The sequence below is a fragment of the Bos javanicus genome, chromosome 26 (genome assembly GCF_032452875.1).
Source record: "Bos javanicus breed banteng chromosome 26, ARS-OSU_banteng_1.0, whole genome shotgun sequence".
Taxonomy (NCBI): Eukaryota; Metazoa; Chordata; class Mammalia; order Artiodactyla; family Bovidae; genus Bos; species Bos javanicus.
The window spans coordinates 46,243,705-46,266,573 of NC_083893.1; the positions used below are offsets into that span (position 1 = coordinate 46,243,705).

Consider the following 22,869-nt stretch of genomic DNA (forward strand, 5'->3'; position numbering starts at 1 on the left):
TGGGTGTGGAGGGGATCATACATAGTCAGCTCAGAAGCAAATTATTGCGAAGGGTTTTTGTTCCTTTTGACTGACCCTTATAGCAAAAGGCACCACTACAAATTTTAGCGTTTCACAGAAAGCCATATGATCAAATGAGAAGTCTAGTTTTAACTTCATCAGAAATAGGACAATATTATACATTTTCATTCTTACCTGGATACCAAATTCTCAAGTTTTGTATTTTCTGCTGGAATTTTCTGCTTCACTTGCCTTTTTCTCTAGGATGTTGGACTATGATTGGACCCTCTCCACATTGGTCTCTTTTAGTGGCGGTGTCAAATTTTAGCAAGATTACCCCTTAGAAGACCAGAGTAATTACATGATCCACATGGCATTAGTGTTTAATGATGGATTAGTTACCTTCAGCATGGTTTTCTTTCTCTCTCTCTTTTTTTTAAGTCTCTATTTATTTGTATAAAGAGTAAACAAAGTCATGATTTTCTAACTTTTGGTTTCTAAGACTTTTTAACTTTCTCCTTTAAAAGCAATACATGTGAATATAATAAACTTTGGGGAAAACAATTAGTTTCTTTTATCCAAATGTAGGTTACTTTGTATTAAAAAGCCTCCTTTTCTTTATGGCAGAAGAATTCTTTTGATCACATTCACTGTGATCACTGGAGCTCTTTATTCTTATGGATTTGTATTTTTATGGATTTTGTGTGTGTGTATTCAGACTCAATAGACATGTGAGAAATTGCAATGAAACATTGTGTCAGCTCATTTCAAATGTATGGAGAAAAGTCTAGAAAAGATGAGAAAGAATGAGAAACTTGAAGCACAATTGTGCCTTCTTGGGCCATCTTCAGCTTTGTCCTGAAAAGAGAATACTTAAATTTTTAAAAATATATCTATTTATTACTCCGGTTGATTTTTCTTAATGCTTTGTGTACCAGAAGCTTCCAAGGCATTATGTATTGTGAACTTTGTAAAAAGAAAGAATAGAGATGATTTACTGTTGAAGTAGAATTTTGCTGTTGCAGTTCTCAACACAAATTATTTTGTGACGCTTTCTGAATATACCTGTGTTTTATCATCTCAGGTATCTGTACAAGCTCTGTGACCTGCACAAGGAGTGTGATAACTACACTGAAGCCGCCTATACCTTGCTCCTCCATGCAAAGCTTCTGAAGGTTGTAAAGTTCACCATATACTTTTATGATTCTGTTGTTATGAATTATAAGATCACTTAATATTTGATTTTCCCATGACAAATTTTTAGTAAACCTGTAACAAGATTTTATGGATATTAACTCAAAGCAGTGACATTAACAAAGAGTTAGGAAGTACTTTGATTATAGATTTGACTCCACTGAATGCAAATTTGACAGGATGTTGGAATAAGTTATCACCGAGCATCTTAAATACCCATCATTAGTCTGTCAGCTTGCAGTGAGTTAGGGGCTCTCTGTTTCTTTATTCCTATCAACAGGACCCAGTAATGCTGGAGAGTGACATCAGTAAGAAGGAATTTCTGTGTTAGAACAGCTAAGAGGATGAGCCCACTGCTTGTAATCTTAGAAAACAGTGTAGGGACCAGATCTTGACTTCTCTCTCCCTGTGCTCCAAGGGCATCCATGGAGATCTCCTGTTGGTCTATCAGTGCTTGTTAGACCTCCTGCCTGACTCCTGGGTGTGTTGCTCCTGAGCATGAGTCTGTCTTGAGTGATCATTTTGTTGTGTAGATAGCTGTGGACATTGGTGTGTGTGTGTTGCCATAATATATTCATGTTCTTCCCCATGTCCAGTTTCAGCCCAGTTAGTCTTACAGAGTGAACTCACAGTAAACAGCTGGGTGGATGTTTGTATTGATGAATGGAAAGATGGAAGTATCGGTGGATGGAGGGATGTGTGGGTAGACGGATGGATGGCTGTGTGGATGGGTGGAAATGTGGATGAATGGTGGGACGAGTGAGTGGATGGATGGCTGTGTGGGTGGATGGCTCTCTGGGTGAGTAGTTGGATAATTGAGGAAATTTCTTTACAACTTCTAGTTTTATATTTTAAAACTTTAGCAAGTCACTAGATCATCTTTCCCATTATATCATCATAAAAAATTGAAAAATTATAAACTAGATAAAGAGGAAGAGGTATGAGAATTAGAATTAAGTTGTGTCTCCATGTAAAGACTACTCATTCAAGAAATCCTGTGTCTAAACTCAAGCCAGTTCCCCCTCTTACCGTCTGAGCCACCAGACAAGCCTGAATGGAAGGAAACCGGCTGAGATTGTGCTAAAGATGCTCAGTGCCTGTTGGATGATGAGAGGAGCAAGGCAGAGGCCAAGTCAGGCAGCGAACCTCCAGCAAGAATCTCCCAGCCCCTGGTCCAGTCCTGAGCTCTCCAGTCGCTTGCGCGACACGTATAAAAAGAAGCTGGAGTGTGGAGATTTACCTCCACCTGAAAACGAAGAGTCGATTCCAAACCAAGCGCAGTAAGACTCGCTTTGGTCTGAACCTCATCTCTAGTCATCCGTGGTAGCCCTGTGGTTTTGCACCACATAAAACTCTGCAGGGAACGTCGTTTCTGAAGCTAGGAATTCCAGCTGGGCCACTGCACACGAGCTGTCCCACTTTGAATTCTGACGGCTTTCATTTGTTAGAAACCCAAATTTTAGTAACAAGGCCATTTTGAAACTACAGAAATATTTCCTTTACACCAGGGAAATTAAAAAGGGGTTGACAAGCTGCTTGGGCACCCTTGCTCTCTCTCATCGTACATAAACTTTTCTGTGGTGTGTGAATGTATATGTGTGTGCAAAGTATCATTTATTTAATAATTACATTTATTGAGCACAGTCGGGTTTTCCACACACGGTACAAGGATGTTTCACAAACCAAATCAGTTGGCCCATTTCCATTATCTTTTTCACTGGGGTTTTGAATTTTCCAGTTAAATACACATAATTGCTCTCCATATCTTTTACATCATTACATTTTGCAATTTTTCCTAAATATGTTTTGATATTGCAGTAAATGTGAATTCATGCTGGTTAATCAGCACACTAAAGAACGTTACTTGTATCTTTATGAAAATTATTCACCATGATTGATATAGTCTTGTTCATGAAGTAAAAATCCTCAAATAGGATCTTCTATTTTGGTTAAGGCTATTTTAAAAAAAAGGCAATAAAAACATCAGCCTTTAGCCTTTAGCAATGAAGTTATTTCATCTTTATGTTTAAGGGGGAGTATACAGCATAACTCCTTTTGGTGTTTAAATTTTTTTAGGCGATTTTAAACTCCAAGGAAGTTATATGGCCTCTGAACTTTCTTAGTTATCTTATTGTAGTTACAGTTCAGAATCATGTGCAATTCTTCCACCCCTCAGAAAAGTCGAAATCTGGCCATGTGGTGAAAATGCCACACTCAGCGGAGTTTGTAACTCTGGGTTGTGGTTGGGTTATACATGTCTCATTTGAAGACAGAAAACACTGCAGTAGCCTAAAGGCTTCTCATTCTTACTTGACACCCCGGGACCTGGGGAGCCCTTCTGGCCCCATGCTCTGCACCCTGTCCCTTGGAGCCCTGGGGTCCAGCCTGGGGCACTCCTGGGGTGCTCCGGAGCCCCTCTGGCTTCCGGAAGGTAGGGGCAGTATGTGCTGTGAGAGCCAGCCTCTTAGGGAGCCCAGCGTGCTCCCGGGCCTCGCCTCACCATTTTTGCATGCCTGTCCCTCGGGCCTTTCCCCCTGCCCCCGTGGTTCCTGTCCATTTGTCATGCCGCCTAAAATGTGGCCCCATGGCTCGTCCCATTGCTCCATATGTGGCCTTAGCAACCCTGAATCCGGTGCCCCCCAACTGGTGGGGTACTCTATCCCAATTGTGGTCCAGGCAGCCTGCAAGCTGCTGCTTTCTTGGCAGAATCCCCCATGTCTTCTCATAAGACCAGTTCAGACGTCACCTCCTGAGTCTAACCAATGAGCAAGCCCATCCTGATTCCTTACTCCAGGGAGCCTCCCCAGACCTCTTGTCCTTCCTCCTGCCCTTAGAAAGTGAAAGTGAAAGTCACTCAGTTGTGTCCAACTCTTTGTGACCCCATGGACTATACAGTCCATGGAATTCTCTAGGCCTGAACACCGGAGTGGGTAGTCCTTCCCTTCTCCATGGCATCTTCCCAACCCAGGGATCAAACTGGGGTCTCCTGCATTGCAGGCGGATTCTTTACCAACTAGGCTATCAGGGAAGCCCATAATGACCATGAGATGTTTCCTGCAGACTTACTCCTGGTGGTTCAGATAGTAAAGAATCTGCCTGCAACGCAGGAGATGCAGGAGACACAGGTTCAATCCCTGGGTTGGGAACATCTCCTGGAGAAGGGAAAGGCAACCCACTCCAACATTCTTGCCTGGAGAATCCCATGGACAGTGGAGCCTGGCGGGCTACAGTCCATGGGGTCGCACAGAGTTGGACACGACTGAGCAACTCACACTTTCTTTTGCACTTTGATTGTGTACCACACCACTGTCGTCTGTAATGGCGCTCACCCGTGACCTGGAGCCTTGCACACTGCTGTTCTGTGCCTAACTCTTCACCACCCTGTGGACTATAGCTTGCCAGGCTCCTCTGTCCATGGTGGGATTCTTCAGGCAAGAATACTGCAGTGGGTTGCTATTTCCTCCTCCAGGGGATCTTTCCAACCCAGGGATCAAACTTGTATCCCCTGCATTGGCAGGAGGATTTTTTACTGCTGAGCCACTCGGGAAGCCCATGTCTTGCGCATAGTAGGTCCCCACCAAATGGTGAAGTTTACTGAACTTTACATTCAGCGCCATGGATTTGTTGAGCATAAGTTCAGGAATTTAGGTGTTAAATGACCTCGCCTTCACCTCCGCTCCTTGCTGAGACCTCTGTGCATCCTTCCTTGGTACCCTAAGTCCTCTGTTACATCTGCAAACACCAGCTGAGCCCTGACTCATTGGGATCCACGTGCCTTCTGCTGTTGATTAAAAAACTTAGCAGCACAGGAGCCAGGCCAGTACCCAGGGAAGCCCCACTTGAGGCAGCCACAAATCACCCAGGGCCTCATTCATCTGGAAGGTTCCCAGGTTTCATCGGCAAGCTGACAGTTCCAGAACCTGCTGGGTTTCTCTTCTGTGTGAATCTCGACCAGTTTTGCCTTCCTCGCGTGTTTTCTCATCTTGAGGCCTCTGCACAGAGGTTCTGTCCTCAATTCCAGGCCTGAAAGTCTGATGAGAGCCGCTCCAGCGGTCCCCGGAATCATGGCTGGAACACTGCCCTGAATTCAGGGCTTCCTGTGCAGTCTGAGTCCAGGGGAGGGAAAGGTCGCAGGGGCCGGGCCTCCCCAAGCACCACTCACGCTTTGCTTTTGCCTCAGTGGTCGGAGGACGTGTGCGCGGCCCACCTCACCCAGCGGGACGGGTACCAGGCGACGACCCAGGGGCAGCTGAAGGAGCGGCTCTACCAGGAGATCATCCACTACTTCGACAAAGGCAAGGTAAAAAAAAAAATGCAGCTTTTCTGTTGTTTTCTTTTTTCTGTGCACCTTCCTGCCATGTTGTAAACACATTTTTTTTAACACATGGTGTTTGTGGAACCAGAGATTTGTTGCAGATTGTGTATCTGAAGGCTTTGTGCATGGCCCTCCAGCCAGTGCTTCTAAGTAGAAATCCTACCAAAAAAAAAAAAAAAAATCAATCACCCTTTTATAGATGCTCTGCTGAAAGTCACGACTGAGCACGAGGATTTTTATAGTCCTTGCAGAGGACTCTGATGTGGGGGAATTTGGGCCTCCCAGGGGGCGCTACTGGGTAAAGAACCCAGGGCAAGTGGCAACTCACTTGTGTATTCTTGCCTGGAGACTCCCATGCACAGAGGAGCCTGGTGGGCTAATGATTCACAGGGTCACAAAGAGTCGGTCGCGACTGAGCACATGCGCACTGGCTGTGTTACAGCTAATGCATTCCTTTGACAGTTTGAGTTTTTCTGTTGTCACTGAAACATTAATCCCGTGGCAAGACCAATGCTGCTCTCGTTGATGGCCTCTCTGTTAATTGTCTCAAACAAAATTATTTAACCGTTGACCTCTACTAAATGGAAACCTGCCATCATTTTAATCAGACAGCAATAGATCTCATCACTGTAGTTCATGTGATTCAGATCACTAGTAGCTATTTTTAAAAAGGTGGGAGGCTCCTTAGGTCTTCCTGGCACTTTCAATGCAGGGAGTGCAGGTTCAAGCCCTGGTTGGGGAACTAAGATCCCTTGTGCTGCAGCCAAGAAATTAATTAATTAATTAGCAGACACTTTAAGGGGGAAAAAAAGGCTGGGAGTGGTGGGTGCCTTCAGTTCAGAAGTTTGGGTTTTTTTTTTTTTATTGAAGGATAATTGCTTTACAGAATTTTATTGTTTTCTGTCAAACCTCAACATGAATCAGCCATAGGTATATGTATATCCCCTCCCTTTTGAAGCTCCCTCCCATCTCCCACCCCATCCCACCCCTCTAGATTGATACAGAGCCCCTCTTTGAGTTTCCTGAGCCATACAGCAAATTCCCGTTGGCTATCTATTTTACACATGGTAATGTAAGTTTCCTTGTTACTCTCTCCATACAGCTCACACTCTCTTCCCGTCTTCCCATGTCCATAAGTCTATTCTCTATGTCTGTTTCTCCATTGCTGCCCTGTAAATAAATTCTTCAGTACCATTTTTCTAGATTCCATATATATGTGTTAGAATACGATATTTATCTTTCTTTTTCTGACTCACTTCACTCTGTATAATAGATTCTAAGTTCATCCACCTCATCAGAACTGACTCAAATGCATTCCTTTTTATGGCAGAGTAATATTCCATCATGTATATGTACCACTGCTTCTTTATCCATTCATCTGTCGATGGACATCTAGGTTGCATCCATGTTCTAGCTATTGTAAATGGTGCTGCAATGAACAATGGGATGCTGCTGCTGCTGCTGCTGCTAAGTCGCTTCAGTCGTGTCCGACTCTGTGCAACCCCAGAGACAGCAGCCCACCAGGCTCCCCCGTCCCTGGGATTCTCCAGGCAAGAACACTGGAGTGGGTTGCCATTTCCTTCTCCAATGCGTGAAAAGTGAAAGTGAAGTCACTCAGTTGTGTCCGACTCTTCGAGACCCCATTGACTGCAGCCTACCAGGCTCCTCTGTCCATGGGGTTTTCCAGGCAAGAGTACTGGAGCGGGGTGCCATCGCCTTCTCCGGAACAATGGGATACACGTGTCTTTTTTCAATTTTGGTTTCCTCAGGGTATAAAATCTTCCCCAAAGCAACTTCTAAGTTGATTCTGTGCTATCAGGACTCATAACTCATCTTAGTGGCTGAGTCGTTTCCGATTCTTTGTGACCCCATGGACTGTAGCCCACCAGGCTCCTCCATCCATGGGATGTCCTAGGCAAGAATACTGGATGGATTGCCATTTCCTTTTCCAGGGGATCTTCCCAACCCAGGCATTGAACCCAGGTCTCCTGCGTTGCAGACAGATTCTTTACCATCTGAGCCACCAGAGAAACCCCTTTAACTCGTCTTAGATACCTGCTTTATTTTTTTTTTAACACTTTGAGACAAGTGAACAGGGAATTCCATGAAGGTACTTATATTCATTTCTTAGGACTATGGTAACATAGTCCTGCCCTCTGGGCACCTTTAAACCTCAGGACTCTATGCTCTTGCTGTTCTGGAAGCTACAGAGCTGCAGCTGGGTGTTGGCAGGGCCGTGCTCTCCAAGAGAGGACAGTGCAAGGGGTGAATCTGCTCCCTGCCTCCCTCTTGGTTTCTGGTGACGCCAGCAGTCCTTGGCTCGTAGATGTATCACTCAATTGCTGGCTTCTTATTCACAGGGAGTTTTCCCTCTATGTGTCTCCATATGTTCTTCTAAGAACATCGGTTTGGATTTAAGGCCCATGCGATCCAGTATGACTGCATCTTAATTTGATTACATCCAGAGACCCTTTTTCCATGTAAAGTCAGGTTCAAAGATCCCAGGGGTTGAGACTCAGCATGTCCTTTGAGGGGACACAGTTCTAACCCCCAGCAGCACCTGTATCAGAAAAGGATGACAGCTGCTCTGTCTGTGGCTGTCAACATAAACCACACCCTTTTAAAATGATCACGTGTGTTTTACTTGTTCCCCTCTGTCCTTGATACAGGATGGAAGTTAAAATATTCAGAATAGCATGGGGACTGACCAGAGGCCACTTGGAAATGGTCGGTGAATTATACTTGGTCCTGTAGAGAAGCAGAATATATTTCTTTGTAGAAATGAGATGCTTTCACAGTTAAAGCCAATTATTAAAATTGTATTAGCTTAGCCAGAGAAATGCAGTTTTTCAACAAACTACTAAAAAAATGTGGATCCGTTCATTTCCCCAGTGGCTTTCTGGCTTACAGTGTTCTAGAGATGGAGGGTGGTCAGGTGCTATGGAGCGGGCAGAACAGGAGGTGGGACCCTGCAGAGGCCTAGGAAGCCTGAGGGCCAGAGGCCACTGGGGCTGAAGGAAGGTGCGTCTCTACTGATGGCCCCTTGGGGCTCTCACGTTCTCTGCCAGCACTGACGTCTCCAATCGCATCTCAGCTCTCCTCATCCCCTCACTCTGCATCTTCTGGCTGCACCCCAGCTTCTGGGGCCTCAGCCGTTGTAGACTTTCCTGCCTCTGCCCAGCAGGCCTCTGCTGCCCCTGCCTTTGGTCATTTCGTCCCATCTCCGCTTAATGTCACCTCTGCTCCAACGCCCATCATGCCCCCTTCTGTTCCTGTATAGCACTCACCACGATTTGCAATGATAGATGGGATACCAGCCAGTCCTAAGGGAAATCAACCCTGAATGTTCATTAGAAGGACTGTGGCTGAAGCTGAAGCTCCGATACTTTGGCCACCTGATGTGAAGAGCCAACTCATTGGAAAAGACTCTGATGCTGGGAAAGATTGAAGGCCGGAGAAGGGGGTGACAGAGGATGAGATTATTGGATGGCTTCACTGACTTGGTGGACACGAATCTGAGCAAACTACAGGAGACAGTGAATAACAGGGAAGCGTGGCATGCTACAGCCCCTGGGGTCATAAAGAGGCCGACAGGACCTAGCAGCTGAACAATAATTTGCACATAAGATTTCTTTAGTGAGTCTCCCAATAGACTGTGAGCCCAAGAAGACAGAGACCACACATATTAATCCTGCACATTAATATAACTCTGAGACCGAGCTAGGCCTGTAATGCCGGGGGCATTTGTTAGATGGACAAAGAAATCAATGAGAGAATAAATGAATGAACAAATGAGTGAATACTCGGCATTTAAGGATGATTTCTGGCAGATGCGGGATGGTCATGGCCGGTAAGACAGTTGGCCTTCAGTAAATAATACATTGAGGAGGCAAGTGAGTTTGCTTTTGTTTTAAGCCAGTGTAGCCTCATATTGGGGGCTTTTCTGGGAGCTCAACTGGTAAAGAATCCACCTGCCATGCAGGAGACCCTGGTTTGATTCCTGGGTTGGGAAGATCCCCTGGAGGAGGGCGTGGCAACCCACTCCAGTATGCTTACCTGGAGAATCCCCATGGACAGAGGAGCCTGGCGGGCTGCAGTCCATGGGGTCGCAGAGTCGGGCACGCCTGAGGGACTGAGCACAGCACAGTGGTCACCCCGGGCCAAGCACTGTGCTGGATGCTGCCTGGGCATTATGAGTCTCCATGGCAACGCAGGAAGGAAGGTACCACTGTACTTCCAATTGAATATGATGTTTAATATTATTGTTAATAACAATATCGATAAAATAATATAATAGACCCACAACCATAGGAAGCAGACTTAGGGGCTACCAAAAGGGAAAGGGTGGGCTACCATCCATGGGGTTGCAAAGAGTCGGACACAGCTGAGCGACTAAGCACAGCACAGCCCAGCTTCATGTGGAGGGAAAAATGAGCACGTTCAGCCGAGAACAGTGGCTCTGAACCCAGACCCTCAGGAGACCTTTCAGGTAGACACTCCTGAGGCGGGGGGTGGATGAGACTGACATCAAGTGGGTCAAGGTCAGGGACACTGCTGGACACCGTGGAAGGCAGGCAGCTCCCTGGGTGCAGAATCATCCAGCCCAGAATGTCAGTAGTACCCAGGCTGAGAAATCCTGGTTTTGGAAAAAGCCAGTTCAAGTGATAAAGCATTCTTGGCCAAAAGGGAGGGGCTGAAGGAATGTCCTCACATGCTCCTGTGTTTTGGAGGAGACAGAAAGATGGTTCTGGTAAAGTGAGCATTTGGCTTACCTGGAGTCGGGAAGGTTAACTTGATTCAACTTGTTCATCAAAGTTTAGGAGAATTGTCTTCATGGCAGCTGTTAGGGTTGTGTTGGCAAAAGCGATTGAAAAGTCACTTTTGAATACCCATAACTTCTCCAGGAGAATATTTTTAAAAAAACATTTACTCATCCATGTGAAGCTAACATGAGGGTGAGTGCAGGTGAGGGAGAAGATTTCATCAAACAAAATTTGAAGTACCTGGATGATGAGCTCCGAAGCAAAAAAATAAAATCATTTTAGCATCAACAAGCATTCAATTTCCTGGGAACAAAAGAACAGGAGGAAGTTGCAGTCATCCATCTTCTCTATCAGTTGGGATGGGCTGGAATCGGCTGGGGCCTCAACCTCTTGATGTCTCAGTGATGCTACCCAGCCCAGGTGGTTCACTCATGCTGCCTGCCTGTCCTCACTTCTGGGGACGCAGGTGAGCGCAGCCTCAAAGGGACAGTGAGTCCCTGCCTGGCCCCTGCAGGCTTAGCTCAGAAAAGACCCACGTGCCGTGCTCTCGTGTTCTTTGTTTTTTGTCGTTTGGCTGTGCCAGGTCTCAGCTGCAGCACACGGGATCTCTGGTTGTGGCGTGTGAACTTGGTTGCAGCGGGTGGGATCTAGCCCCCTGAACAGGGATCCAGCCTGGGCCCCCTGCATTGGGAGCAGAGTCTTAGCCACTGGGCCATCAGGGAAGTCCTAGTGCTCATGCCATTGACTAAAGCAAATCACGTGAGCCTCGGCGGGTGGGGAAGTACGCATGGGGGGAGCCGTGTAGCAGCACCTCCATATACCAGGTAAAGCGGGTAGATCGCCAGGACACTTAATCAGACGGGTGAGCCGGGGTTCTAACCAAGGGCTCTCAAGGCACAGGGAAATTACCTAAGTATGTGTATGTTCCAGAAAAGGCAGCATTCACTCTAATCCCTCAATTGCACACTTCCCGCAACTGGACATGTGAAAACAGAGCAATCTTCAGAACCTGGTAATGGGCCTTGAGCCCAGTTCCTCCATATGGAGTTTCTTTCTCGGGTTAGGGAGGGGTTGGGAACAACATGTCCCGGCTGGGCGGTGAGGGAAAAGGAGCACCAGAGAACCAGTGGCCATGATGCCCGAAATCCCAGCAGGCAAGAAGTCTGGGCAACGGGAGGTCACAGCAGAAGATAAAGTTCAGCATTTCCTGCCAGACACATTCATTTAAGAAATAAGAGCAAGACATGATCGTATTATACCTGCCAGGTATGGGTATATGTGATGATTTGAGAAATAACACCCTCCGTGACTTTTCTGGAATAAGACAGTGGCTGAGGTCATTGCTACAGATGAAGAACTTGACATCGGGAAGGACTGGATGCCTACGTTTCTGTTCTGCACATCCAGACTGAAATTCTTTTTTTTTTTTTTAACATTTTTATTGAAATACAGATAATTTGCAATGTTGAGTTAGTTTCAGGTTAAGCAAAGCGATTCAGTTACACACACACACACACACACACATATTCTTTTTTAGATTCTTTTACAATTTAGGCTATTACAAAATACTTCGTAGAGCTTTCTGTGCTGTACAGTAGGTCTCTGTTGGTTATCTGCTGCTGCTGCTGCTGCTAAGTCGATTCAGTCATGTCCGACTCTGTGCGACCCCGTAGACGGCAGCCCACCAGGCTTCCCCGTCCCTGGGATTCTCCAGGCAAGAACACTGGAGTGGGTTGCCATTTCTTTCTCCAATGCATGAAAGTGAAAAGTGAAAGTGCAGTCGCTCAGTCGTGTCCGACTCTAGCGACCCCATGGACTGCAGCCCACCAGGCTCCTCCGTCCATGGGACTTTCCAGGCAAAAGTACTGGAGTGATTGGTTATGTACTAGATATATAATGGTGTGTATCTGTCAGTCCCAAACTCCTAATTTATCTGTTCTCAACCCCTCCCATCCCCTTTGGTAAACATAACTTTGTTTTCTATGTCTGTGCGTCTGTTTCTGTTGTGTAAATAAGTTCATTTGTAACATATTTTAGATTCCACCATATAAGTGATATCATATGACATTTGTCCTTATCTGACTTCACTTAGCATGATCATCTCTGGGACCATCCATGTTGCTGCAGAGGGCGTTATTTCATCCTTTTTTTATGGCTGAGCACTATTCCATCGGGTTTACATACCACATCTTCCTTATCCATTTATCTGCCGATTCTTGGGGGAAAAATATCTCAAAATGGGTAATAGGTGGCAAGTGATTCAACCCACAGAAACTGGAAGGAAGGGACCCTCCCGGCCGAGGCGCCCCAGGGAGCCAGCTCTCCTACAATGGGGGACCCTGACCTGAGCTGTCAGCTGTGAGAGTCACAGGCGCCAAGCAGCCATTAACACTTGAAATATGCAACATGCACTGGATCCTAAGGCTCAGCATGAGAAAAGGATGCTGTTAGGAGCTGAACTGTGTCCCATGGAAATTCATGTGCAGGAGCCCTGACCTTCCTACCTCAGAATATGACTGTGTTGGAGGTGGGTTCTGATCCCAGGATGGCTGATCTCCTTATAGAAGAGGCGATCTGGACACAGACACACCGAGCAAGGACCCTGTGAAAATACGGCTGAGGATTTGCTTTACAAGCTGAAGAGAGAGGCTTCAGAGGAAACCAGCCTTCTGACAACTTGATTTCGGTTTCTAGGCCCCATAACAGGAAGGAAATAATATGTTTAAGGCACCCGATCTTTATCGTGTGTGTATATGTGTGTGTGTATGAGTATGTGCTAAGTCGTGTCCTACTCTTTGCTGCAAATCTATGGGCCGTAGCCCACCAGGCTCCTGTGTCCATGGAATTCTCCATGCAAGAATACTGGAGTGGGTTGCCATCCCCTCCTGCAGGGGATCTTTCCGACCCAGGGATCGAATCCACGTCTCTGACATCTCCTGCACTGGTAGGCGGGTTCTTTACCACACATGCCACCTGAGTACTTTGTTACGGCAGCCTGTCAAATATCTCATGAATTTTGTGTTTTTGATTACGTGTTGAAATGGCAATATTCCAGCTATAGTGAATATTACTAAAATGAAGGCCACTTTTTAAAATGTGGCTACTAGAAAATCTAAAACTGCATGTGTGTCTTGGCCAATGTTCCGTTGGATGGTTCTGCCCTGAGCCAGACTTTGCTACTGTTGGGGACGGTTTCTGCTAGTGCTTCCATCCACGGACTGTTGGAAAATCGATGCTTGCCTGCCCCTCCGTTTGGGGTCCTCACTGGCAGCGGCATTGCTCACGTGCCTGTTGAGATATATTCCTTACCCTAAATGAATATTTGAAAAACTGAAATAAATCTAAAAGAAATAGACATTGACTTCATTGCTGATTCAAGAGCCACATTTGAATTTTCTCCTGCATTATACTGAAAACACAAGAATTTCTTTGGTTTGATTTTACACCTGTTAAAATTGCAATTCTGGTTTAAAACCATATATTCAGCTCAGTGGTTAAAGAATCTGCCAATTCAGGAGATGTAGGTTCCATCCCTGGGTCAGGAAGATCCCCTGGAGAAGGAAATGGCAACCCACTCCAGTATTCCTGCCTGGAAAATCCCATGGACAGAGGAGCCTGGTGGGCTACAGTCCATGGGGTTGCAAAAAAGTTGGACACAACTTAGCAGCTGCAAAAAACAATAATTCAGGCGAGAGGCCTTCATACTACAGTTGAACTTGAAGCCTAGAAATGGCTGGGGACCACGCAATTGTAGAATAAATGGTATCTGAACCTGGCAAAGCTGTGACTGGGGCATCGCACCATTGATACAGGCTGTCCCCTTAGGTGGTTAAGGAAACCTTCACTCTGTCCTTAGTAGGGGGGAACCTTACTCATCCTAGAGCTCATTTTCAGTGACTGTTTTCAACATTCAGCTTCCTAGGGGGAGGAGGGATTTACAGAATCCAGTGCAGATTTGTGTCCTGGGAACTGTGCTCACAGGCCCTTAAAGGAGCTGGTGCCCGTCGGACCTCTCAGACATCGGACACCAGCATCTGCGGGGAAAGTCCAGGGCACCAGCACAGGACTGGGGTCGGATTATATTCCAAGTCTCTCCAGCTCTGTGCTCAGAAAGCAGCAACGCTGAATGGATTTTCTGCTCCATTATATTGGACCCTCCAGCTTTTGAATTAGGCTCTGTTATCTTTCTGTATTTCTTCTGCACAAAAATCACTCTTTTATTTTTGCTTTTCCACCGTTTAAAAGTTTTGAATGCCCTTCAGCCCAGCTCTTGGTCTTTTCATCTTTTTCTTTCTCACCAAAAAAAAAAAAAGAAAGAAATGTCATTTCCATCTGTTTTCCGTTTCATTCTTCTGCCCTTATTCCTTCCCGGGCTGATAATTAGCCCTCACTCCTTTTCTGTTCTCGTTTCACCACCCGTTTGAGCCCCTCCGGAAAGCCCGCCGCCAGATATCATCGCGGCATTTGAGCATTCTGTTCCGAAGATGCTCTGAGTTGTCTGTCCTATTGTGTGTGGTTGAGGCCTAGTAATTTTCAATAAAGCTCTTAATCCAAGTACTTCACTGAAAATTACCAGGCTTCTCTATGGAGGGCGCGTTGAAAATAGAAGCCCTGCTCTCAGGGAAATGGAGTCAGAGTGAGGGAGGCGGTGAACCTGATGTTCACCACCTCAAAAACCGGGAACCAGCCTGGCATTGGCAAAGGGGGCTCGTGGCTGACGGCCCACGTGGTGTCTGAAGCTCTGGGACTATTTTCAACTGGAGCTCTGTCTTCTCTTCCCTTAAAATAACCTCGCCTTGACGAAGTTTGCACTTTGCCTTGTGCCCAAGTCAAAAAAAAAAAAAGGCGGCATCCTACATCATCCCGTGAACTAAAAATAGGGGTTTGGAAGCAAGTTTCCACTTTTAGTGAAATGGCTGGGTTGCTTTTCTGAGTATTGGGGCTGACATTTTCTCACCCTCTGAGTTTCCTTTTTGAAAGCACAGTTGTCAGTCAGAGGAATTACAGGTACGAGCATCCCATCACCCTCTTTCTTGGTATAGTCTCAGCATTTCCAGAATTTTTGGAAATCCTGATATTTGCCAGAATCTGTTCAATTAGCAAGAATCTGGCTGGAGTGAGCATAGAGATCGTGTGTTAATTATGACTGGGCTCCCAGAAAAGAACCGTTTGTGATCAGCACAGAGAAAATCGAAGTTTGGACTTGGTATCAACCCTGCTCCCCCCATCTCCCCACCCTGCACGACCCCTCACTTGTGTTTCTGCAACCCAGTCTCCTGGGTGTCAGGTGCCACCTGCCTGCCTGAACTTGGGGAGGCCAAAGGCCTGCCTCGAGCTGAGAAGTCTAGAACCAAGGCTAATGGATGAGCAGGCAAATAGCAAAACCCGCCCTCTGACTGTTGCACTGCGGGTTCAGAGTCTACCAACCTAACAGGTATGGGAATGATTCGCCCTCCTGAGGAGAAAGGGCAGACTTCATTAGAAGGTGATTTGTAAACCATGTCTTGAGCTTCCCTGGTGGCCCAGTGGTAAATAATCCACCTACAATGCAGGAGTCACAGGAGATGCAGATTCGATTCCTGGGTTGGAAAGACCTCCTGGAGGAGGGTATGACAACCCACTCCAGTATTCTTGCCTGGAGAACCCCATGGACAGAGAAGCCTGGCAGTCAGACATGACTGAAGCTACTTAGCACACATCACAAGTTGGGTCTTGGAGAAAGAGATGAAGCCTGCAAGGTGATAGCTGGGAGGAGCTGGGATTCTGAAGAGTGGGGGATGGGCAGGGATTCCAAAGAGTGGGAACCATATTGATCCAGGCCAGGGCTTCTGAAGCCAGTCTGTCTATCAGCGGGGTGAGGAGGGGGTCCTGGGAGACACAGATGCAGAGAACTTGGGAGCCAGTCTGTCCACGGCCTTGCATGTCTCCTAAAGATTTGACTTACTCCATAGTCACGAAGCGGGCTTCCCAGGTGGCACTAGTGGTAAAGAGCCCGCCTGCCAACGCGGGAGACGTAAAAGACACGGGTTCAGTCACTGGGCCGGGAAGACCCGCGGGAGGAGGGCATGGCAACCACTCCACTTTTCTTGCCTGGAGAACTCCACGGACAGAGGAGCCTGGCAGGCTATAGTCCACAGGGTCGCAGAGAGCTGGACATGACTGAAGCGACTAAGCATGCACGCACATAGACCCAAGGAGCCAGTGAGATTTTAAGCACATAAGCAAGGTTGCCTTTACTGTCCCCCTTTCAGGGAGTGATTTGGGCTCACAGTGGCAGAAGCCCGGTGGGCGTGGGTGGGGCAGGGGTCCAGGCCCGGGATGTGGGGGCAGTGGGGACTAGGAGAGGCAGGAGACAGCTCCAGAGGCTTGAAGTCAGCTGATTGCACAGAGTCTCTCATATGGGGTCAGTGTCAGATGTGTGCATGCCCGGAGGAGCTGGGTACCCAGCACGGCTCAGAGGCCTGAGCACAAGCCTCCCGTGGCTGCAGAGCTGACAGGGGAGCAACTTCCAATCAGTCCGGGGAGGTTTGACTCCCTTCCAGGCAGCTCCGGCAGCTCTGAGTGTTTCGGCTCCTCTCCTTTACATGGGAATTCTTGGTCAAAGTCATTGATTTTCTAGCTGGCGGTCCCCAGGCTGTGTGGGACATCTCTGGCCTCCACTCGGCCGGTCACACTCTTGGCCGTGGGTCTGTATCAGTCCCTCCGGTCCAGGGACGGCTGTCTGTGCTCCTGTCCAAGGCTGCTCCCACCCCCCAGGCCCCAGACCCCCAGGCCCATCCAGGACATCACTCTGGCCCATCTGTCTTCTTCCCACTGGCCGCACTGTTTTCCTCCCTACTGGCTAATACGTACTCGCCTGCTAAGTTGCTTCAGTTGTGTCTGACTCTTCGCAACTCTGTGGACTGTAGCCCACCAGAGTCCTCCACCCGTGAGATTCTCCAGGCAAAAATACTGAAGTGGCTTGTCATGCCCTCCTCCAGGGGATCTTCCTGACCCAGGGATCAAACCCACGTCTCCTGCATTGGCTGGCAGGTTCTTTACCACTAGCGCCACCTCGGAAGCCCACATACTCGCCTACAACCATGCTATTATTTCCCCCATCTTTTAAAAAAGTTCTCTATCATTCTAACTCCCCTCTCCAGCTACTGCCTGTTTCTTTTCTTCCTCAAATCCTCCTCCAAGAACTGTCTGTACCCCTCCTTATGCTCTCTGAACCCACCCCTGTCACAGGTGCCCAGTAATCACTGCAGAGTGAGGGGTGAGTGGCAGAGTGGGTCCATTCTCCTCCTGATCAAACCACCAAGCAAAACGCAACTATCTCTTTCAATGCCTGGTTTAGGCTTTCTAAGGGCTTGCAGAACTACAAAGGTCCTTTATTAAAAAAAAAGGCAAAAAATCTCTTTGTTTTTTTAAAAAAAAAAAAAAAAACTGTTCGTTTCCTATTTTCCTCCCAGGGGCATTAAAACTGAGCAAATCATTTTCCATTTAGATTAATAAAGACTTGCTGTGGGGCAAAGAGGAACATGCTTTCGAGGAGCAGTAATTCCTGAGTACGTGACAGTCCCAGAAGGCAGGATTCATCTTCGAGTCAGTGTGAGAAGCCTCCCATCAAGGTTTCTTAAGTCTGGCCCGAGTCCCAGATCCCGCTGTGTGTCTTGCCCTACTGGAGGGCAGGCAGCCCATCCAGCCACCTTTCTCAGGCGGCTGGTGCAGTGATGTGTGTGCTGTCAGAGAGCGTGGTGTCATTAAGTGAAACCAGGCAGCTTTGGAGTAGTCCACAGTGAGAAGGCTCCATTGCAGGGGTGGGGGTGGTGATGCTGGACCTCAGAAACTTCTTCAGAAAGTGTCCAGCTTTTGCTCAGATCAGTGGAAACCAAGGGAGACCAGCAGAAGACCCAGGATAGGGCGTGGCTCAGGGAGAGAAGGAGAGGCTGAGAGAGAGGGGAGGAGCCCACAAGGCGTCTCCATTCTGTAAAGGAGAGGACTTGCAGGACCCTCTCCCTGCTGGACCACACCCTTCAGAGCTACCATGGAGACACATCTTTCCTGAGGACTCCAGCCCCTCATCCTCGGGGGACTGGGAAGAGATGCTCACTCAATCACTCCTGCAGTGAAGCCCTCAATCACCAGGATGGAAGGCTACTTCTGGGTCACCCTGGCCCCCTCGCTGCTGATGACCCTAAACCAGTTCTCTGGAATCCCACAGTGTTGAATCTACATCCCTTTACATGTCAGAGACCTGTGCAGGACCCTGGAAAATTAGAAGGTGCTAGAATATGACTCGTTTCCCAACAACCATCCAGAAAACTAGGTGAGTTTTAGAGTGACTGAAATCCAAGCATCCCATGAAACATCTTGACTGGCAATTGGCTCACAGCTAGTTAGTGATTTCGCTCAGAGCTGCCCATCAGTATCCTGGTGGGTCACGGCCAGGCTGTATTTTCCTTAAGGGGGCTGTTGTGCAGGCTGCCATCTCACCTTGAACCTGCTGCTACTCCCTGACTCGGTGAGATCAGTGTTGTCTCCCTGCCCGACTGGTCACTCATCAACCTCACAGTTTGGTCAAAGCAACTGCCAATATGCTCTCTGTGGCCAGTTCTAATGAAGAAGTTTCATCAGGGAGAAAAAGGATTTTCTGTTCATGAAACTTGCAGAAATGAAACTTGGAGAGGTTCTGAAGTAAAAGGTGATCATCTCAAGAGAATATAGCCAGAGGTCATCTGATGAAAACGGGGAGTGGGGAGGGTGTGCTCCATGTTGCAAGGCCAAGGACACTATGAAACGGATTCCGGACTTCAAATCAGAACACGAAGCTGAGCACTGATAGGGTGCTTTTTTCATTTGCGGCCGTGGTGACCCTCATCGACCTATGGCACGTCTAAGAACAGGGCCTGGGCAGGATGTTCAATCACACAGGTTAAAGCGACTCTTCTACCAAGATAATCTAAATCTCCGTTATATGAAATCTGTTTTCTCTCTGGCACAGAAATATTTTCCAAGGTATTCACATGGGAAATATGAGTGACCCACACTCTGTGGAGCCCTAGCCAAGTAAAAGTAGAAGCAGATCTCCTTAACGCAGGAGGCTTTAAAACATGCAGGGGTGGGGGAGAGGAATATATGTTTATAGAAAATCTGACAAAGAGCACAACCATGTGACCCCTGAGTGAGTTGGATATTTACTCAAGACTTGCATCGTGTGCTGCGTGGCTCAGATGGGAAAGAATCTGTCTGCAATGCAGGAGGCGTGGGTTTGACCCTTGGGTTGGGAAGATACCCTGGAGAAGGAAATGGCAACCCACTCCAGGACTCTTTCCTGGAAAATTCCATGGACAGAGGAGCCTGGCGGGTTATAGTCTGTGGGTTGCAAAGAGCTAGACATGACTGAGCAACGTTCTCTTTTTCCACTTGTGTTTCTTTAAAAAAACAATTACTTTTGCTAGGTATCTAAAGCCGCTCCTCTGTCTAGAAACAGATTAAGCAGTGAATTAGAAGCCCTAAGACTGTAGGCAGCTAAGGGAGTGGTGTATTCGCCACTGAGTGAGAACTACAACTAGAGGTAATGATTTCTTTGAAATGGAAATGTACTGAGGGAGGAATTGGTCACTGGAGCTTAAAAGAAACATAAAAAGTGGAGAAGCTCCCTCTTCTGAGAGATGGAGGCTGGGACTCTGGCAAAGGACCTGAGCTCGCTGGAGCAGCAGCTGGAGACATTCAGAGGGTGCAGACATTCGGAGGGTGAGAGCTTCGGCAGGATGGAGGAGCCAGGAGAGGCTTCCTGGGGAGAGAAGCATGTGGTCCTCCAAAGAGCATCTCAGCCACTTTCTCTCTCTCCTAGCTGCTGGTCCTATCTCTGAAATCTTTCTCTCCTTTGAGCTTATCTTTATGATGTCTTTCAAAGTATTAAAATACAATTTCGAAATAGCTTTTTTCTCATCAAAAATAGCAGATGGTGTCTTTAAGCAGCAGCTGTGTAAAGAGTATTTTAAGTCTATTGGGTGATTCAGTAATAAGTAAGGCCCTCGACTGGGTGGTTCTGCCAAGAAAAGGCAAAGACTGGCAGGCAGGTGAGGATTCAGCGCCAAGGGTACGCCAGGTGTGGGACCAGCTCCCTGTGTTCCGAGTGAAAGCCTGGAGTTAAGGACTAGCTTAGCATCCTTGAAAACCTATTCCAGGAGGAGGGGGTGGAGGGCAGCTGGAAGGGCTGGCGGATGGTCATTGTTACGGGCTGAATGCTTGCATTCCTGCAAAAGTCATATGTTGAACAACCCTGACCTCCTGCCCCATGTGATGATATACCCATGTGATATGTTTAGATTGGGTCATAATGAGGGTGGGACCCCCATGATGGGATTAGTACCCTTTTGAGGAGAGGAAGGAGATCTTGCTTAAGGCCATACAAGCATGCAGTGAGAAGGCGACTGTCTGAGAGTCAGGAAAACCCTCACCAAGACCCGAATCTGCCTGCACCTTGAGCTTGAACTTCCCAGCCTCCAGAACTGTGAGAGGATAGTGTCTGTTTTGTGGGATTTTGTTACAGCAGCTCCAACTAAGATGGTCATCGAGAGCAGGAACTTTGGAAAACGATGAGTCTACCCCACTTTCTGCCCTTGGGCAGGTAGCTTGCCTGTCCAACCCCCAGATTCCTTATCTGCAAAACAGATGTAATAATAACACCCACCTGACGCGACACTTTAATGAGACGATGCAGGTGGCATCTTGCTGGACAAAGAGTAAGCTGGAAATGACTTGCCTTCATGATTGGTGCTACTAACTTATGGGGATACTTCCAGTGGAGAAGCGGGCAGTTCATGTCTGGGGACCCAGTATGTGAGGTGGTCTGACGCTTTGCTAATTCTAAGTCCGTAGTTGTCATTTTTAATACTCAAAGGTTTGAAAGAGGGGAATCCTGGGTCCTTGTGATAGTACAGAGAAGGGTGGGTGGCATCCAGGAAGGCTTCCTGGAGGAGACAGTCCCTCCGAATTTTCCTATTCTCAAGTAGACCACTGTATTTTATTTCCTTCTCCCACCCAAATAAGGGAAATTCAGGCTCACCACATGTGTCAATAAATTAGTCTACATGTGTCAAAAGTTTATCAGCATTTTAATAAATGTTACCTGATTAGGAAACCCACTTTTAAACTATTATCATTCAAAATTCTCCTTTTCAAAATGATGGCAGGTTTTACATTTGCAGGTTCGGTTCAGTTCAGTCGCTCAGTCGTGTCCGACTCTTTGTGATCCCAGGGACTGCAGCATGCCAGGCTTCCATGTCCATCACCAATTCCTGGAGTTTACTCAAACTCGTGTCCATCCAGTCGGTGATGCCATCCAACCATCTCATCCTCTGTCGTCCCCTTCTCCTCCCACCTTCAATCTTTCCCAGCATCAGGGTCTTTTCAAATGAGTCAGTTCTTCTCATCAGGTGGCCAAAGTATTGGAGTTTCAGCTTCAACATCAGTCCTTCCAATGAATATTCAAGACTGATTTCCTTTAGGATGGACTGGCTGGATCTCCTTGCAGTCCAAGGGACTCTCAAGAGTCTTTTCCAACACCACAGTTCAGAAGCATCAATTCTTTAGAGCTCAGCTTTCTTTATAGTCCAACTCTCATATCCATACCTGACTACTAGAAAAACCATATCTTTGAGTAGATGGACCTTTGTTGGCAAAGTAATGTCTCTGCTTTTTAATATGCTGTCTAGGTTGGTCATAGCTTTTCTTCCAAGGAGCAAGTGTCTTTTAATTTCATGGCTGCAGTCACCATCTGCAGTGATTTTGGAGCCCCCCAAAATAAAATCTCTCATTGTTTCCATTGTTTCCCCATCTATTTGCCATGAAGTGATGGGACTGGATGCCATGATCTTACTTTTTTGAATGGTATCTGCCCATATAACCTGAAATTCTTACAAGCCTTAAATCAGAGTTGAAATAGATCCTTGTCCTTCTGACCACTGACACATAGCTCTTTTAAGTGGGATGATTTGGGAAAGTACCAAAATCTGGTCCTCGGTTTCTGCACAAACACTGCTCTCAAACTCGCCCTGCGGTTTCCCTGCTGGGCTCCACGGCTGCCCTGACAGATGGGCTTCAGAGGCCGGCCTGCAGAGGGGCAGGACCGGCCGGCTGGCTGCTCTGACCGGGGGCAGCAGCCAGTGTGATTGATGAGCCAGTAGCTGACTGGTCTGGTCAACCAGGCCCAAGCAGAGGACACGAGCCTGTAGAAAAGATCAGTGTTTTTCCAGCGTCTTCAGGTTAAGCAGGCGTGTTTCCAGCTTGTTGCATCGTGATCGGCGCTGTTGCTGTTTCCCTCTCTGACCGCGTGATTCAGGTTTGCGTTTCTCTTGCCCTTGGTTTTCTCTCTTCCCTCACAGATGTGGGAGGAGGCCATCGCCCTGGGCAAGGAGCTGGCAGAACAGTATGAGAACGAAATGTTTGATTATGAACAGCTCAGCGAATTGCTGGTAGGTCTTCCTTTCCTTCTCTTTGAAAAAAAATAAGCAATCTCAACTTGTTCTTCTCAAAGCTTTCCCTTCCCTTCTTCTTCTTCTTCTTTTTTAATGCAACAGCCATTTATTTTATATTCATTTCTTTGGC

General features: G+C 47.2%; 1 protein-coding gene across 2 annotated transcripts in view; it reads left to right on the forward strand.

Moving 5' to 3' along the window:
• The window catches only part of DOCK1 (dedicator of cytokinesis 1), a 560,513-nt gene that overhangs the window by 489,264 nt on the left and 48,380 nt on the right, over window positions 1–22,869 (forward strand). For both annotated transcript variants that reach the window (XM_061403980.1, XM_061403979.1), the window contains exons 37-39: window positions 1,085–1,175; window positions 5,375–5,494; window positions 22,647–22,736. In XM_061403980.1, the coding sequence (XP_061259964.1) occupies window positions 1,085–1,175; window positions 5,375–5,494; window positions 22,647–22,736 (301 nt within the window). The remainder of the gene's footprint in view (window positions 1–1,084; window positions 1,176–5,374; window positions 5,495–22,646; window positions 22,737–22,869) is intronic.